The sequence below is a fragment of the Diadema antillarum genome, unplaced genomic scaffold, assembly GCF_040938485.1.
Source record: "Diadema antillarum isolate AM-2024a unplaced genomic scaffold, OU_Dant_1.0 seq00000620_RagTag, whole genome shotgun sequence".
NCBI lineage: Eukaryota > Metazoa > Echinodermata > Echinoidea > Diadematoida > Diadematidae > Diadema > Diadema antillarum.
The window spans coordinates 848,895-869,154 of NW_027271543.1; the positions used below are offsets into that span (position 1 = coordinate 848,895).

At 39.3% G+C, this 20,260-nt stretch overlaps 1 protein-coding gene across 1 annotated transcript in view; it reads left to right on the top strand.

Moving 5' to 3' along the window:
• LOC139736039 (peptidyl-glycine alpha-amidating monooxygenase B-like) overlaps positions 1-20,260 on the top strand; it is a 54,559-nt gene that overhangs the window by 20,114 nt on the left and 14,185 nt on the right. The window contains exons 6-13 of the mRNA XM_071646783.1: positions 3,000-3,048; positions 3,746-3,813; positions 13,122-13,282; positions 13,699-13,799; positions 14,518-15,086; positions 16,160-16,289; positions 16,859-16,972; positions 18,838-19,130. Of these exons, the coding sequence (XP_071502884.1) occupies positions 3,000-3,048; positions 3,746-3,813; positions 13,122-13,282; positions 13,699-13,799; positions 14,518-15,086; positions 16,160-16,289; positions 16,859-16,972; positions 18,838-19,130 (1,485 nt within the window). The remainder of the gene's footprint in view (positions 1-2,999; positions 3,049-3,745; positions 3,814-13,121; positions 13,283-13,698; positions 13,800-14,517; positions 15,087-16,159; positions 16,290-16,858; positions 16,973-18,837; positions 19,131-20,260) is intronic.

The window sequence follows — 20,260 nt, forward strand, 5'->3', positions numbered from 1 at the left end:
AACACATTACAATTACTGTTTAATGTCACAGAGCATTCGGAGCCTGTGAAATGATTATCCTTGCAAACCACTATAAACTGCAAATGACATTTTATTTATTTAAAAAAGCTATGTCACAAGTTGCATAGCCTGTCAATCAATCATGCAGCCTTGGACTGATTTTACAATGTGTTATTGTGAAGGTTCGTTATTCCAAAGGGTCGTTCATCCGAAAAATGAAATAAGGGTTAGTAATCTGAAAATGAAAACAGGTGTGTACTAAACCTTGAGAATTACGAACGTTATTTCGTTTTTGGAATTAAAAACCTTTTTGATTACATTTTTGGTTGATGAACCTTTGAAATAATATCATGTATGCTCTTATTACCAAACCCTATTTCACTTTCAGATTAAACATCCACACATGTCATGTAGGTGTATGGAATTTGTGTATTTTGCAATAATGAACATAACCCACTTTGGACATGCTTTTAGGAGAGAGCAGTATGTCTCCTTGTACAGTACATATTTAAAAGAACCTTCCTGAATCCTGTGGTGTCATCTCCTAGATAGCATTAGTAATATCAATGGCAAACAGTTCTCATTTTGACATTATGTTACCGGGGAGAATGGTTTGTAAATCTATTTCACATGTAACTTTTAAGTGCCGACTACCATTCATATGAATAGGCTTCATCTCCTTGGATAGGATCTTCAGATGAAAGTAAAGCTAGTTATGATCACTTTGCAGATTATGTTTTAAAAAACGAGTCTGGAGCGTTATGCTACACTAGGCATATTCCTATGCGGAATCTCGTAGGATTATTTCAAGCGTGGGCCATTCCCCACTCCCGAGTTCCTTGTCAGACAGGCAGTGCCGGCAGTGTGTGCAAATGATGGCTCACTGCCATGGTCGCCCTTGTCTCCTCATAACTTAGGGTCATTTCCTTCCTCCCGTGCCGATTCACTCTTTCCCAGTAATGCACAGGAATAAAGGCAAGCACTGCCAACGACCAAAAAGCTGCTTGCCAGTCTTCATGATGTCAACCAGCAGGGGGCAACAATAAATCGCTTGCTACCCAGTAAACTGTCCTGATCTTGGTGCTCATATATAGGAAACCATTTTGTCTAAGGACAGCAGATTCTAGGAAGCAACATTCCAACAGCAAGCCTGATTTTATACCTAGAAGGAAAATTGAACTCCCCCTGTTCACAGAAAAGTTAGTCTTAAAGGGATCATACAGTTCTGGTTGAGACCTAATATCAGGTTTCTAACATTTTTAGGTGAGATAATGAGAAATCTCATATGAAATATGAAAGAGCATGCAGTTCTATGAGGAATTCATTGTTTATTTGATAAAAATTGGTTTTGAAATGGCCAAGATATCCAAAAAAGAGCAATTCTAGTAAAGTGTGGGACCCACACTTTGTAACGATTGCTTTGTTTTACTTTGTTTTTGGATGTTTCAGTTATTCCAAACCCGGTTTTCATCAAATAAACTTTGAATTCCTCTTAAAATGCTATGCTCTGTACTATATCATAAGTGTTTTCTTGGTATCTTGCAAAAATGTAAAAGCCCAATATTCATCTCAACCAATACTGTACTATCCCTTTAACCCATTGAGGACGAGTCCCGGGTATACTCGGGCAGGGGTCTATGGGAAATGCGTGTTGTAGAAAAATTAGCCCGTCTTTAATGGATTAAAAGGGAAGAGATGAGTGTGGATGTGATAGTTAATTTGCCTTCTGTCACGTAAATGCAACCTTGATCTGATCCTCTCTTGACTTCCTTTTTGGATAATTTATGTCTGATTTTGATTTTACCATTCTGTTGGTTTGATTTCTGCCTTTCTAACAAAGTCAATTCAAATATGTGGGACCATGACATTTGAAGGTTCAATAGGGACACAGTTTGCATGGGAGAGAACAAGATGCATGAAAGGGTTGGGATGGTTCATTGCAGTCGATCATCCTCCAGTATTTGTGACCCTTGACAGATAGTGGTCGTGTACATAACGTGTTGACTGCACGTCGCTAGCCTGTGGTTGTAATCAAGGAGTACATTATGATGGCACACTGCGGCGGCACTGGGGATAAACCCAAGCCGAATTCTGGTTTGCCAGCTGAGTCGACAGGTCATTTCCCCATCAGAGGACAAACAAAACCACAATCAAAATACAACGTATGGAGATGAGAAATAATGTCATTTCCATGTGGGTCTTGTGAACATGAGCTGTGTTGCTGTGTTACCCCACATCTATTCATCCCTAACCTGTCATGTCCATTATAACATCCCCAGTGCTATTTTCACAGCCGTGTATACTCCAATATTGAGCTAGCTAATTACCCATTCTCTACCAAGATATATTACCTTTTAGCTTGTGGCACTGAGGCACTAATATAGTGAATCAATATTGCCTTGCTGGTCCATACAAATTGTCACTGGTGTTAATCACAGTCATCAATAAAGATCTTGGTTCAAAGTTGCTCCAACGAGACCTAATTCATCCCTTGAGTATTTTCGCATATTTCACAAGTAACTTTAAACCACCCAAAGAAGACCGACAATTTCAAAGATTAAACGACTTCCATTGCAGATGCTTTCTATGATTGCTGTTAAAGTGACAGCAGTCCATCACAAAATGAGTTCTTTAAGCATATTTTAAAGAAAATTTTAATTCATCAATTACATGCTACCTTATATGTAAAAGAATACATATCTTCAGTGTTATATAGCATTGTATTTGCCTGTCTAGGATATATTTATTTCTGTGTGCTCTTGTGTTTATGATAAGGCTTGTCCTTTCTCATGCATACTTCCCCTTGATTTTATCATGTATTATCTTCAATTAGGTCAATGATTTTGTATTATATATGTTGTGTTTTTTTTGTTTAGTCGTTTCTATTTCTTACACTTAATTATTTGATGTTTCATCAGCTATGGCAGCATTTTCTGTGCATTCATAGTCATACATCATTTTGGTCCTTTTACTGTGTTCTTTATTGTTTTCACTGACAGGTACTGAAGGGGATCATTCAGGCATTACTCTCAGAATGACTCACACCCCGTAAGTATTCTTTCCTGCAGATTTAGGGAAAAGAGTATCGTTTTTGACTAGTCTAGAGAGTATGAGCCTGCCCAATGTATCATCTGGACACGATACACTAGCACTTTGTTTTCTGCACTCCATCACTGTGTGATTTTACAATGGTCTTTCTCTTCCGTGGGCAGTCCTTAAACTTTCCACTGTGTTTCTCCTTTCTTTTTCACACCCTACACTGTAACTTTAGTCATATCTTTCACATTACTGTCTGTGCTATTGAATACAGTACTGTAAAAGTGGAAATTTTTGCGGTGTGTAAAATTTTCACGCATTTCGCGCAACCAGAAACTAGCGCGAAAATAAAAGCATACAAATAATTTTGCTTGCCATATGTTCCTGAGCACGATGTCTTCATTCCGCGGAATTAAAAACACACAAAACTCTTCTTACACGGCCAAGCGTGAAAAATTAGTCGCGCGAAAATATCCACTTTTACAGTACTTGTCATTTCTACTGGATCTACCCATTATGCAGAACTCTGAAATTCAGTTGTTTTGTAGTATTATCTACTGCAGGACTTGTCTATCATAAAACTTGTAATGAGGTTTGCGTGTTGGGCGTAATTTCCTGTCATTGATGCTTTCGTTGATTGTATGGTGCATCATGAGTGAGCTCCAGGGAAAGCCCACAAGATGTTTGTCTTTTTCTGGTTGATTTTCAGGCAGCCGTTCATAGGAGGGATCTACTTGTTGTGGTCAAGCAATATCAACGTACCACCTCATAGCACAAGTAAGTTGATTTTTTTTTCTTCAAAACTTCAAGGGCATTGTAAAACAGTGTTTACAGTTTTTCATCATCTTCATCTTCATTCATTTAAACATTATAATATGGCCCTGTCAGCAATTTTTTGGCAATTTTTAAAATGAATCCTCACACAGTTGAATTCTGTTTTTAATTTCTTTCCTATGTGTACCTCTGTAGATCCTATTGTCAAGTGCTACTATATTTGGTGTCATAACAAGCAGTCTAGAAGAATAGCTAGATAAGGAGCATTTTTTTTTTAATTGTTCCCCCAACCCTTGTTCAAGTTACTCCTCAGGCCAGTGCTGCTGCTACACAACCGGTGATGCCACAGTTTTAGGCAAAGCACATCATACTTAAGACCACTTAGCCTTTATTCAAGGCCCTCACTCTATGAACGCCAGCACTTTTTATAAAGTGAAGACAGCCAAAGCAGAGCATGTCAGTGTGAGGGCCAGCAGGGATCTATGAATGTGATTATCATTCATGGGCTAGTATAAAGCCTAACCCATGTACCACCCTACTAGATAATTCATTAGTTACTTTGACCGATAGGATATGCTAGATATCGTATCCATCAGCCCTCAGTGCAAAGTGTATTATGCATGGACTTCTTCAAACAGAGCTTTGCTGATTATGTGTGAATTTTGTGGCTCAGTGTCACAAAAGCGTTCAAGGCTAAGAGATTTGGATGAGTCTTGGAAGGCTCCCTCACTGGGGCTTACCTCCTACTGGTGGTTCAACTCTGTCTCACATACCAACCCTCTGCTCACTTCTCTTGCAATTACTGTAGCAAGAGGGCCTTTGACAGAGACTAGAGTGCAGCATACATCAAAGTGTATCTCCCCTCAAGACATGTACAGAGCAACATTTTGACCATTGGTATCTAGGCACTGCGTAATATTGACCATTCACAATCAAAACCGGTCACAAAGACTTATGAATGCATTATGCAGAGCTGCCAATTACCCCTAATAAGTGCCTGAACTGTATCTAGTATGTTGTCTCTTTGTCAAAAATTAGACTAATATTTTTAACCTTTTTTGTACGGGAACCTGGTGGCCTGGGTATTAAGTCTGTGGGCATTTCAGAATTCAGTGTGGGATGGGTTAAATGTGAAGCATGCAGAGCATATGCAATTTTCTAATTTTTAACATATATAATATGTTAAATATTATATGATATAATTCCCCTGCCTTCTGAGGAAGGTAAGTCATGTGCCTTTTAATTATGCCAGAAAAGTGTCGATGTAAGGAACAAATCACCTTGTCTTTTTATTATTCCACTATTGTGACATAACAAATTGTTGAAGCTTGTGAAATAAGTTCACAAGGATGTGTGATGAATATAAATATTGAGCTCCGTAAACACTTCCAAGTGTGTCATAAACTGACACCGCAAATGTCACCGCAAATCTTTCTCCCTCATTTACTTCACCATGCAAACCTTCAAGCAACACTTCCAATTGTTTTAACTGTCATTGAAATTGTCGCAGCACAGGTAAATACAACAATCAGAATATGTGTTTAGAGAACTAAATATCTATATCTACATTGTTGCAGCCTTTTATCCAGTACATAGTGTCACACTGAATAAACTAAACTATTGAAGATTCCTAATTTTTTTTTTTTTTTTACAAGATTGAGTTTCCTCAAATTTTGATGGTGTGTTCTAGCATTTCTGTGTTTACTGAAGCCACATTTTACATTTGCAATTTATTTTCCTTTTAAACACTCTGTTGTGCAATGTCTAATCTGCTGCCACAGAGATTCCCCATAGCATGATTATATGGCCAACCCATTTCCTAAAGCAGGGATCTGATGCACCTATGTAGCAATCATTCAGTGTCTGTAGTTAAGCCGGTTGTGATGTGAGGTACTCCTGTAAAAGAGGGGAAGGTATTCAATTTAGTGCATGGCAGTGAAGCGGTTTTAATTTGTTTTTCCAAGGTACTGCTTTTTATTGAACATCAGCATCCATAACCAGTATGACCATGCCCCGCCCCGAGGAGTGCCAGAGGCATAATTTTTTTAATCTGCTGTGCTAGTCCGGGTATTAAGAGACATGAATAATGTTTTGCTGCATCGTGACTGGTCTTGTTATCTTTTTTTGTCAATATGTGAAGAAATGTAGTTGATTTGAATAGCAAGTGAAAATCAATTCAGGAGTATAAATACATTGAAGTAGACTGGGCAAACAAAAGAAAAAGAAAACTTTTTGTCTGTTTAAACAGAGATGCCACATTTCCGGAAATTTCCGGAATTCCGGATTTTTCCAAAAAGAGGGAAGCTTTCCGGAATTTCAGGCAAGATGGCAAAAAATCTGTATTTCTAGATTCTCCGGGAATGCGTGAATAACTACTGAGATAATGCGCCTATTCGCTCTCTCCGTCTCTCTCGGTGACCTCCGTATGCAATACATGCAGCATGAAAGCAACGATGTTTTTCTTTCAAAGCATTTGCCAATTTGATGAGTGTCATCATTGCATTGATTACTGTAATAATGCGTATTACGAGCGCTAGTACCGACGATCGGTATTATCCTGTTCAAATATACGGTCTTCAAATTGGCTTGTAGTACCGAAAGTAATCGCTTATTTCAGTTAACTTGAAAGAACAGAGATTTTTTCCCATAGAAAAGCATGTGAATCGCGCACCGCACACCGCGAAGCAGCTAGAGCTAGACAGGCGACCATAGTGCCCGGCGGCCTTCCGCGAGGAGGAGCCGCATGCGGCGTACGTTTCCCTGCATTCTTCTAGCCGGCTCCAATCAGGCTAAGATCACCGGGAGTCACTGATGGAAGCAAAATGAATTGATCTCGCCGTGACAGGCAAGGTTTTCCAAATAAATCGCTTCGACTAGCCGAATGCATTTTCAGCAAACTTTGTCTCAAATGAAAGGTTAGAATCTTACTTTTAATGTGATATGTGTTTCATTAATGTTCCATAACAGCGAAATCAATTAATGTTCCATAACAGCAAAATCAAGAATTCTGATCAAACAATTCTTATGTGAATGCTTGGTAGGCGCCATGCACAACGCTGCATAGTTAAGGCGTATTGCGTTATGCACGCACGTGTCGCAGTTTTTGAATGGTGAAATTGGGCAATGGAAATTCATGAAAAATAGTAATACATGTTTTTCAATAAAATTACAAAAAAAACAACCAACAAAACAACAGTCTTCTATGCTGCATATAACTGATCATCTTAACGTAGGTATTTACATATTGCTGTACAGAAATATCAGTAATTCAGTATGTGAATTAGAAGTATCAGTAATTTCAATTCAGTCTGTGAATGAGAAGTGATGACAAGTATGAGTATGAGAAATATCAGTAATTCAGTTTGTGAATTATTATACAGTATACTAATTCACATACTGATAGGTGTCAGCACTGGAATCAGTTACATGTAATTAGATGTAGCTTTACTGTGCCATGTTTATTTTAGAAGCACGTGTGTAGTTGATTACAACTGGCTGATTACAACATGGCTAAAGTACCAATTATTTAAGCACAGAAATAGTGAAAATCCCCTCTTAGATATGCACCAGAACCCATAATTCTACTCCGAAAATAACAAAAATTCCTTACCGTGCCCACACTCACCCCCCCCCCCCCCTCCGTCGCTTCGCTCCCTCGCATGTGATTTTCAGGAAATTTGGACAGCTCCCTGTGGCATCTCTGTTTAAAGCAAATAAATCATGAGAATGTTTGGGGTTTTTTTTCTTCAGGTTCCAAACAGCATGGTTTTTGTTTTGAAGTAAAAAGTTGAAGGAAGAGTACAAAAACATGCAAATATAACTGTAAAACTTGCATATTTATAGCAGATGGATTGTATAACTGCAAAACTTGCATAAATGATGCATAGCATGAAAATGCTTGAAGACCTTCTGAAAATGTCCATAGTGATAATCATACTCATTTTCCATATATCTTGAGTTATGTTGCAAATTTTTGAATTCATCCACTTTAACCCATTGATTTTAAGACCCTTCTCCAAAGGGTACCAGAAGTACCGTTTAATGACAGTAGCATTTTTACAGTTTATGCAACTGTGACAGACCTTGTTTGGGGGTTTGTTACAATTTGATTTGTTTTGCTTTGTTTTTGTTTTTGTTTTTTTTTTGGGGGGGGGTTTCTTGTTTTTTTAATGGAATATTCATAAATAGGCCACAGTCAGTCGTAGAGAAGGTACGGCTTGCCCAGTCCTGATACAATACAATAGATCTATAGGATACAGTCATCAGGCAAATGAAATATGTCATCATAGTTTGTAGTATTGCAGATAAGACTTGGTACACACTCTTTCAGCAGCGTTAATAAATCTGAGTACTGTCTTAACCCATTGGATGTGAGCAATTACAAATGATCACACCAGAATACAGTATACATTTGTCTCCTTGTCACTGTAATGACAAGCTGTTTAATTATGTTAACTCTGAAAAAAGAAGCAGTAATTAAGTTTGCTCTAAAAAAATATTTCCAATGCCCTTGGCCACCTGACAATCTCTTAGTTCAAACCATGGATTGTTGAAGTTACTGCTACACTTTTATCAAGTATAAAAGTAGAAGTCATCATTTTGAGTGAAATCTGGATTTTTTTTTTCTCTCATATGAAATAATGAAGTAGATATATCAACTTTTAATAACCACTATGGGACAATGTTGCCTGTCGATAAGAGTCACAAGAGTAAGAATTACTTGCCAAAGTGAACTGCTCCCATAATTAAGTTGAATTAGAAATTAAATGCTATAAACTTGAGTTATGGTACCTAATGTAGGATATCTTGAATGCATTATCCAAATTGCTAGCTAGCATGTTTTATGATATCTCACATTATTTTTTTTCTTTAAAAAAATAATAACATACAATTTTTAAGTGGCAGATTTGCATTTTTGTCTGAAATATGAGTTCACCTGATTACTAAGGGATATTTTCGTGATATTTTGTGACATCATCGAAGTTGAATGGATAATCTGTAATTAAGCTGGTTTGTACAAATGCAGACATTACAAGAGGAATATGAAATTTATAGATATAGTGACATACATATATGTACTTTACTTGCGTGCTGATTGAATAGATTGATGAAGAAAACAAGATTTTTTTTCTTGTAGTGGTATGAAAACATGGTATGGGGTAGTACAAGTATCTGTTTCATAACTAAGGAAATGAAACTGAGGCTTATACAGCGCCAATAATTGAATTGCTAGGTCTTTTGCTGAACAGCACTGTCTTTTCAAGCTCTCAGCAAACTAACTGTAAATCACTGGCGGATTGTGATCAAAAGGTCAACATTTACTGCTCTTCAGATGTGGAATCAATTATTGCTCTGAATGGCGTACCTGTGAACTTCATAGTGATTATAGATTTTATGGAAATATGACACTCTATACCCCCTTTTTCAAACCATTGTTTTCCCCAAGTGTTTCTTTCCAAGTTCTTTTATGCATTGGAATTATCAATTAGTGTATCTACTGTACATGTAACAAGAGGTCATACAAATGTACTCAAGAGATATACAGTAAGTGCAGTGATATGGACCAAAACATCCAATTCTTCTTTTTTTTTCTGTGCATTTTGGTACAGCACAGTGCCACCTTTATACCTATGTCTGGTCATTTCAGACTTATTGTAAAATGTATCCCCATTTTCATCTTGTCAGTATCACACTGTCAGCTACAGAGAGGAATTATATGGAATTAAGAGTTCTCAATCTATGCCAAGTGCACCTTAATATACCCACATTCACGTTCTCAGTGAAGAGATTCTCCCCCTTTCTTCATTCAAATTGTCAGGTCAGTTTTTTTGGTATGCAGTTTCCATTTCATTAAACCTGCCTATTCCAATGCAGGAAGGATGGTATTGTGCTTCTCTAGTGTCTACTAGCTTTGTTATTGTGCCAGATATTCTTTTATGATTGTTCATTCAATGGTATCAAGATTTGATCCCTTCATTGGTACTTGTGAGTGGTAAAGACCCATAATATACACACTGTACACATGCTGAGATCAGTATATGACAACCCACTTTGATATGACATGAATGAAAATCCTCAAAATCTTCCATTGACTTTCAAGTATTAGTAATTAGTAAAGGATGAAAAAGAATTTGCATGGTCATAGTGCACACATATACTGACCAAAGACCATAAATGGCAGAATGCTTCAAGTGAAAAAGGCAGAGGAAAAGTGCATTGTGGATCACAAGTTTGATTTTTTTTTTGTGTGTGTGTGTGTGCAAATATGTACTCATCTCTTAATTAAGCCTAAATGTTAAGCCTGAATGTTTAAATAGATACATGTTAAAGCTCTGTTGTTGTGGCACAAATTGTCACCCCTGCACAAATTGTCGCCCCCTTCAACGGGCGACAAATTGTGCAGGGAGCCGACAGCACAAATTGTTGCCCCTACACAATTTGTTGCTTGGCGACAATTTGTGGAGAGGGCTGACGGCACAAATTGTCGCCTGCCCTCAAAGCACATTTAAGGGGTAATATCATTCTTGACATAGGCGTTGGAATACCAACACATAAACTTACATGGCTACATCCATGCAAAGAAGTCTGTGTGTGTGTATGTGTGTGTGTGTATGTGTGGGGTGCTCGTTAAGAGGAGAGGAGTGGATGGATGGGGTGTGGGTTAGAGGGACGGTTGTGAATGTGTGTGTGTGTGTGTGTGTGTAGTGGGTGGATGACTGGTGAGTGTAAGGGAAATGGGTGTGTGTATGTGTTTACATTGTATGTGTGTGGGTTCGCGCGCATGTGTGTGCGTGAGGGATGTCTGTATGTGTATGTGTGTGTGTGTGTATGTGTATGGTGTTATGAGTCATAATAGAAACGTGCCATTAAAAACTTAACATTGACCCCTGCCTGGGACCTTTGACCTTGAGGTGACTCCATGTTTGGTAAAATGTGAAACATGGTAAAATGTGAAACATTGTAAAACCACCTTTCCCTCCAAGTTTGATTGAAATTGAAGCCTTCGGTACAGAGTTATTCAAGTTTTTGTAGTGTTACAGACAGACGACGGACAGCCGGACGACGGACGGACAGACGTCACAGGTGATCCCACACACACACACGTACACTTCAGATTACCAGTCATACCGACCCAACCCAACACAGGAACACCCAACCAAACTACACAATTCGAAGTGCATATCTGAGCATTATCTTCTGCATCTCATAGACAACGACTGACGACAATTTGTGCCGCTGCGTTTCATTTTACCTGCACAAATGAACTGCATGAGCAGCACAATTTGTCGCCAGGCGACAGATTATGCAGAGGTGACAATTTGTGCTATCACTCCCTGCACGAACTGTCGCCCTGTGCCGGAGGCGACAATTTGTGCCGCAACATCTCTTCATTCCTAGTAGTGTGATTGTGTGATGATAGGGATATCAAGTATAAACACAGGAGATTAATGTAGGTCAAAGTTGACGTTTTGCGCTATAATTCTATAACGCAAGAAGGGTTTGTCATGGGGCTTCTTGACTTTCCTAGTTCAAGTCTCGCACAACTTTTGAGACCAAATTTGCAACATCCACACATACTTCTGTGCGCATACTTTTGCGAAGCCATGCCCATTTTCTAACTGCATGTCACTTGTAAATGGCACAATTTTGTGATTTTTTGTACATTTCCTGTCCATCTGTCGTCCGTCTGTCCGTCGTCCGTCCGTAACACTACAAAAACTTGAATAACTCTCTACTGAGGACTTTAATTTCAATCAAACTTGGAGAGAAGAGTGGCTGTACAAAGTTACACATTTTACCAAACATGAAGGTCACCTCAAGGTCAAAGGTCACGACAGGGGTCAATGAACTTTAGGGCCCAATGTTAAGTTTTTACGGCGTGTTTCGATTATGGCTCATAACTTTTGATGTATATGTTCGTTTGTGACCAAACTTGGATGGTAGATGTCCTTTGGGGAGTTGAAGGTCACCACAAGGTCAAAGGTCACAGCCAGGGGTCAACAAACTTTTAGGGCCCAATGTTAACCCGTTCCTTCCGCAATTCTCTAAGTGCCTTTAATGCCCCCAAACGAGATTCTTTTCGCCCGTCGACAGAGAGGCACACAGGTTGGTAATCCAGCTGTGTGAAGGCAGTCAAGCGGTTCATTGTGTCCCCCTTTCTACGGTCAACTACATGTGCCCATGGACAATGGAAATATCGATCGGGTGCGAGGTATGAATAGAGCGTGCGCTGATGAGCTCTCAGAATCTGTTGTTCTACACAAAACAAGGTACCTGAATGAGGTAACTGGGGTCAGCGAACCCGCATTTCTAACTGATCTCAGCCTTGATCATTATGTACATGTTCGTACGAGTTTACAGCAGAACAAGCAAAAAACTAAATCAGGAAAAGGTACATAATACTGTAAAACCCCCTTTTTTTAAACAGCAGGAGAACAAATCCTGATAGAATAAACTCTGATCTTTTTATCAAACCCACTTTTCTGAGCATTTTAACACAAAGAAACATGAATTTAGGCCACTGAAGCAGGCACCCTTGTCTTCATTTTGGGAACCTGGTAAACCAGGTTCCCGTATATCAGTTGCTCCCACGGGAACCTGGTAAACCAGGTTCCCGTAAGGAACGGGTTAAGTTTTTACAGCGCATTGTGATTATGGCTCAAAACTTTTGATTCATATGTCTGTTTGTGACCAAACTTGGATGGTAGATGGCCCTTGGGGAGTTGAAGGTCACCACAAGGTCAAAGGATACAGACAGGGGTCAACAAACTTTTAGGGCCCAATGTCAAGTTTTTACGATGCGTTTTGATTATGGCTCATAACTTTTGATCCATATGTCTGTTTGTGACCAAACTTGGCTGGTAAATGTCCCTTGGGGAGCTGAAGCTCACCACAAGGTCAAAGGTCATAGGCGGGGTCAATGAACTTCCGGGAGTTAGAAAAACATTAATTTCTTCTGCCCGAATGGGCGAGACACATTTTGGCACTTGCCTTGTTTTTGTTATTGTATGTAACAACAACTTTTTTTTTCTTTTCTTTTCTTTTTTGTTGCTGTTTGTTTGTTTGTTTGTTTTTTTTTGGGGGGGGGGTTGTTTTATTGTTTTGATATTGCCAAATACCAGGCTTGCTGTCAGGTGGATGTGCTTGCAAGCACCATTTTACACAAGGATCACATGAATAACCTTGACATCACAAATGCTTATCTCAGTAAATTAACAAAACAAAATGCCTGTTGGTATAAATGACCTTTTTCTGTTCATGCGCAAAGTGGAATATTTACAAACTGGTCTGTTGCATGCTTGCATTGATAGATGTCCACTCAGACATCGCCTGCATGTACGACTCTTCCGCCAACATCCACCCGTTTGCCTTCCGCACACACGCCCATTCCCTTGGAAAGGTCATCACCGGCTACCTCATCCGTGATGGAGAATGGACAGTCATTGCCCAGGGTGATCCACAGTGGCCACAGGTAATAGCCAACCAGGAAATAAACCCCACCCCTAAACACATCTAATGGAAATGAAATCCACGTATATCATTCTGTCATATCAATGTCAATAATGATATCAACCTTGTCAACCAAATCAGCTATCAAGTTTTGCTAATTCTGTACCAGTCCTTTTTATTGCTAAGTTTGCTTTTCGCATTTGTCAGTTTTGTTTTTTTCTCTTTTTTTCAGTGTAGGTAATGGTTTACCAGTCTGAGTTATTCATTTATAAGTGTAATGTCTTTAAATCCCATCAGTGTGCAGTTTTTGCGACTGACATTGTACAACAGTTCAGTGAAATGAGGATCTTCAAAGTGTTTCAGTGTTCACTTTGCCACAAATTTATGAGTGTTGCACCCTTGTATTTTCTTGCTGGTCCTGCTTCTCAAACCAAACAGGCATTTTACCCATCGCTAAATGACTACACAGTACGACCAGGAGACATATTAGCAGCCAGGTGCACATATGATTCCAACAGGGATGTCGCTGTTCATGTGGGGTAAGAGTGTTTTCAACTTCATTGCCATCAAACTTGCTCTAGTGACTACTTGTCTATGGTGACCACCTGCCCATAGTGACCACACGGAAATCCCCTGAAAAGAAAACGTGTACATGTAGTTGAGAACCTGTGGATAATGCCCACCTGCCCAATGTGAGCAGTTCCCCATATATTTGGTATTTGGACTAGAAAAAGTGTGCACAATGTATACTTAGCAGCAGAGTGACCAGCTAATAGAGCTAGGTTACATGTAGTTGTTGCATCAAATGATGCAGCTTAAACTTGTTTCCAGCTAAGGCACACAGTGATCATTTGAAGGGCCAGGATGAGCAGTTGCTGTAAACACAATGACTGTATAGATGTTCAATACATAACTGTAGTATCATGTACATGGTAGTTTGTGTTATTTTTAAGGACACAAAAAATATGTATAAGGTATCTCAGTGTGTTATTCTTCGTGTATTCTAATTCAGAATTGTAATGGAAATAGGCACTTGGTATGCTTGAAGTATTGAATGAAATCCATACCTGCTCATGTATCTGTCAATTATTCATCGCTATGATTCATGGATTAATCATCTGTGCATGAAACTAAACATATCTTCATAGACACATACCTTCATTTTTTTTTCCATTTTTTGTTGTTGTTGTCAGATGCTATCAATGCATGGCAAGATTGTAGATTTTCAACTTTCAAACCTATCATTCTTCACCTCAGTGGTACACACAATGATGAGATGTGTAACCTCTACCTCATGTACTACACCGACTCCATACATGGCAAGCCCTTCCAAGAGTGTGGTCAGTCTCCCCGTCCCCACTTTTTTGACGCGGCACCCAGCGGCTACGACAGCCGCCCTTCCCACCCAAAGTACTCCACAGCCCAGGAGGTACACTCCAGACTCCGCCCACCGGTCGACAACATCTGGGATCCTTTCTATAACTACGACAACAGAGGGGAGTATTACACCGGTGGTGAGCAGAGCTACTTGAGGGAAGGCAGCAACAATGATTACCTGAATCCCCTGCAGGAGGGCGATGAGGACACCATGGGGGGTGCAAGTCTTGGAGGAGGAGGAAGAGAGGAGGAGGAGGAGATGGATGGAGGCGGCAGGCAGGGAGTGACCGAAGGACCTGATAAGACCATTGACGAGACTGGTAGCCTAGTCACAGCTGGCCAGGAGCTCAGGGTCGGAGAAGGGGAAGCAACACCCAGTGGTCAAGCCGCGGAGACAGGATCGGGTACCAGCTCACCCATAGCAGAGGACAAGACAATTCCATCACTAAGTAAGAGTGCAGAGATTCAAATTAAATCATCACGGGCAAGTCAGGGCGATGTGCAGGCATTTAACACTATCAGGAGAGAAATCCTTTGTGTAAATTTTGGATGTGATGAAGCTATAAATGATCTCCTTGTTGCTTCACTAAACGAAAGTCATATTGACACTTTGTCATTATCAAAATAAGTACCTCTTTACAATATTTCACTCCCCACCCCACCCCTACCCCCCCCCCCAAAAAAAAAAGGTGGGGGGGGGGGAGAGATCACTTAAAACTAGATCAGAAGCTCTGGACTGAACTCCTCATTTGATCATGTCATGTATATATCTGTTCTAGATATTTGTAGAAATAATTAGGAGATATTCTCCCAACACACACACACACACACACATATACACACACATACCTATCATCTGCTCTATTCAAATACATACTGGCCATGCTCTTGCTATTTGTATTAATTACCATTGTTTGCAGTACCCTGGTTTCCTCGCCCTTGATGATAATAGATGATGATATAGAAGTATGTTGAGGCTGGACAGGTATATGTAGAAGGTCCTAAACAGCATGTCAATCACTGAATACAAGTTGATCTAACAGAGACATACAGGTTCTGTCTATTTCCAGTAATTACAAACTGTGTCTAAAATTACTCGCTTTTCATATTTTATGTGTGCAAGCACAGGCATGTGTTTGTTAGCCATGTAAAATAATTACTAGGTTATTGTGCTCTTCTGTGTAGGCCTACATGCAAGTGATGGAAAAGTGGACAATTCAGGAAGTATAGTGGGCCTTGTTTTAGATTCATGTGAATGTCTTTTAACTGTGGGCTGTCATGCTTTCCTGGAATGTGCAAAAAAAAAAATGTCATTCTGACTGTTTAGCTTGAGTTCTGAAGCCATGTTTTCCACAAACTATGTTCTGAAAATCAAATAGTATATATTTCAGACATAAAATGTAACGATTAAGAAGAAGCATTTACTTTACGTATTGTGGTATTACCAACATGTTCCCGTCCACACCTGAAAGTTTCATAGGTGAATTTAAAACATTATAACACCTTTACCTCTCCTGCCCAGCTGTTACTGATGTTGCGGGATGGCCGTCTGAAAACAGTGACGTGACTCTAGGCCAAGTGTCAGGAGTCGCCGTAGACTCTCATGGCAATGTCCATGTCTTCCATCGGGCATCAAGACCATGGGATCTGGAGTAAGTCCTACAACCGATTCTCCTCGTCGCATACAGGGGACTCCCGATATAATGAAGTCCTCGGGACCGGCATCTTTCTTTCATTATGTCGAAATTTCATTATAACTGAACGAATAAACAATGAAAAAGCACTCATTTATTTTTTCCTTAGCCACCACTTAAATCATAATATCAATTAAATCAATATCATCAACCACATATTGTAAGATCTTAAGGGAAACTTTGCAGAGGAATATTCCTGAATAGAGAGAAACCTTCAGCACAGAGAATGGATTTCATGTCCAGATTTCTTCTGCATTGATACTTGTAGGTGCATTGTTTCTTGTCAATACACACAAAACTGATTTATGGTATGAAGATATTAAGATTTTGATGACGATGAGTTGTAAAGGATTATATTTACGGAGATATACCATGCGTTCAGACATAAGCTCATCCTCATTGCTATCACGTGAACTCTACTCAGCAATACCCAATACTTTCTTTTTTTCCATCAGGTCCAATGGTACCAAAGGCAGTCATGATTTCTATGCTTGTATCCCACATGTTATTTTTGTACTTTTTTTCAGCTCATTTGATGAGGACCATTTCCTGCAAGCCAGCAAAGGGCCGATCAGCGAGAACACTCTGGTGAAATATGACTCCACTACTGGTCAGGTCATCAGCCAGTGGGGAGCTAATCAGTGAGTAGAACTAGTCATGTCACCCTGCATTGCAGATTTCACAAAAAGTCGCTTGAGTGGAAATTCGAACAGACCTGAAAATGTGAATTTGGGGTCAACTTGGCCAATTTGGACTTTAATGTAGAAGAGTCCTTTAGATACAGAGTTAACCTTTTGTTTTGTTTGGATGATAAGCTTGGAAGCATGAAAATATTGTCAGTGTTTGTTTTGTTGTTGTTGTTGTTGTTTTTTTTTGTTTTTTTTAATTTTTTAAGAGCTATCCATCTACCATCTTGAGCTGGTTTTCTCAATTTTCCCATGAAGCATAATAAGCATGTCCTGAGTGCAGGTGTGAATTGGAATAGCGAATTGAGAATGATCTCATGTCAATGTTCCATTCACTGTCCACTTTCCACAGTTGCCATTGATTGGGTATATCCTAGAATAGAATAAGACATGAAACAAAAATCAAGAATCAAAATAGAATTCTCCATAGTGTTTGGAAAGATAAGTTTAGTAAGTAAAGTTCATCACAAGCTTTTACCCCCCCCCCCCATATCACCTCTGAATCCAGCCTAATGTTTTTGATGTTGAGTACTGTAAAAGTGGATATTTTCGCGCGACTAATTTTTCGCGCTTAGCCGGGTCAGAAGAGTTTCGCGTGTTTTTAATTCCGCGGAATCAAGACATCACGCACAGGAACATATGGCAAGCAAAATTATTGGCATGCTTTTAATTTCGCGCTAGTTTTTGGTTGCGCGAAATGCGCGAAAATTTCAACACCGCGAAATTTTCCACTTATACAGTATTCACAGTCTCTGATTGCACTGGTGATATTTGTATCTATAACCCTGCCATGATTACTGCAAATGTTTTTATTGCATACTTTCAGTTTCCACAGTCTGTGGTTCCCCCGTTGATACATGATGATTAGACCTTTACACACGCTATTAACTCATTAAAGACTAGTCCCTAGTATACTCAGGCAGCTGTCTATGGGAAACATATGTTAAAGCAAAGCCAGCATGTCCTCAATGGGTTAAAAGACAGTGTCAAGTAATCACACCCCCTCCCCTTCCTCACATATTTAAACTCCAAGAAAATGAACAAGTGAAAATAAACTAAGAAAAACTTAGTCATATTGAGGTTGAACTGTAATATATCAGATTGAATTTGACATAGCACAAACTGCTTATAGACTGTAGTCTAAACCAGTCCTAAACAGATTATGTACACCAATTTTGAGAGCATTGACCATTGTGGAGGAGGGGGGGGGGGGGGACAATAATTTCTGAAAGAGTAACCCTTTTTCCATGTTAGTCTGAAGCTTAGAAGCATGACATTATGTGTAACAACTATATTTCTTCTTGTTACTTTTGATGTACAGCCGTGTATGGTACAGTTTGTATTTTGCTGCTGTGAGCTTTTTATTTCTTGTAAATACTCGTAGCAGGTGGGAGTTTTTATGAAACCCTGCAGAAACTTCAGGACAAGTTGGCAATATCATGGATATTGAAATTATCATGAATAGAATGTGCTTAATGGCAATGCCAATTTTCATGTCAATCCAATAATCCCTTTGTAGCAGTTACTCTTGTGTGTAAATTCTGTTGCTGTCTTGTGTGTGTGTGTGTGGGTGTGTGTGTGTGTGTGAATGTGTGCTTTGGACAACTTTAACTGGAAAGCCCTTTTTTCTCAAGAGTGACATTCCTACAGGGTGGATTTTTCTATCATTTAGTTCCATAGGTCTCCAGCTTTGATGATTAATGTTAATTCAAAGCTGTAAATCTCTTTCTTCAAGATTCGAATGGATAAACACGAAAAAAAGAAATCTTATCCAGTGACATACCCGGTCACATTTTGTGTTTCATTCTGCCTTGGTTTAGGTTCTACCTTCCCCACGGTCTAACCATTGACCACGAGGACAATGTGTGGCTGACTGACGTGGCAATGCACCAGGTCTTCAAGTATCCTGCCGGTGGTGGAAACAGCTCCCTCCTCACTCTCGGGATAAAGCTGGAGCCGGGCAAGGACCGGAATCACTTCTGCAAGCCGTCGGACGTCACCGTGGACCCAAAGACGGGCAACTTCTTTGTCTCTGATGGTTACTGCAATGCCAGGATTGTGAAGTTCTCACCAACAGGAGAGTTTCTCACAGAATGGGGACACCTTGTTAAAGGTATGACAGGATTTATGATAATACAGTGGACTCCCGTTACAACGAAGTCCTCTGGACGGGCAGTTTTCTTTCGTTATATCGAAATTTTGTTATAACCAAACAAATAAACAATAAGAAAAAATAGGGAGGATAATGTTGTGGCCTGAATTTTTATTTCATTGTAACCAGAATTTCGTTATAACTGTATTCATTATAATGGGAGCGCACTATAAGTAGAATTTAGTGTGTGTGTGTGTGTGTGTGTGTGTTGCTCCCCTGAGATCCACTGTTTGGTCTGTATTTTTTGCTGTGCCAAAACAAACATACTGAACTGGCTTCAGCTGTGTTGGAAGTGCCAATACTCTTTACAGTGGACCACAGGGCTGAGGAAGACTCTTGTTTATATTTGTTTGCTTTATTAAAGATACATTAAAAAAAAAATACTGTCTGTATCATGACTATGATTTCCATGAAGAGAAAACCAAGAAAAAATTCATGGCTGAATTTCTTAAGCATATAAATTCCATGCACGACTTCCATCTGTTTGTGCATTTAATCATGAGCATGTGTTCATTGCTTTCCCCTTTCCGCTTTCCAATTATTGGGTCCCATGTATATATCGATAATAGGAAAGCACAGACTGCACTAATGCATATACAGTAGGTATGGACCAACTATATTATCATGCATGCACGTGACAGAGTGTATACCACTCTGTTACATCCATTGCATCGAGTGATGTATCATAACAGAGCATCAAATGGGCAAATGATTACAAAAATATTGTCCTTAGGTAGAGTCTTTTAGGTGAAAAATAGTAGTGTTATATATTTATGAGTGGTGTATCTGTCATGTAGGAGAAACAAAGTTCTTGTCTGGTACCTTGGTACCCTTCAAGCAACTGTTGATGTATCAAATCCCAGGCCTGCTCCTTTTTTTTGTTTGTTTTTTACTTGGTCTGTGATGTTAGAATCATACGCAGTGGTCTTTACAAATAGCAAAAACAATACTCATCTGTTTAAGTTTACACATTCTCTTTGCTAAAATAAGTTCTATGCTCAGGTTTTTATGTGTCTGATGGCATGATCTTTCAACAACAACAAGAAAAAGCAAAAAAATAGTAATAATACTAATAATAGTACCAGAAGTTT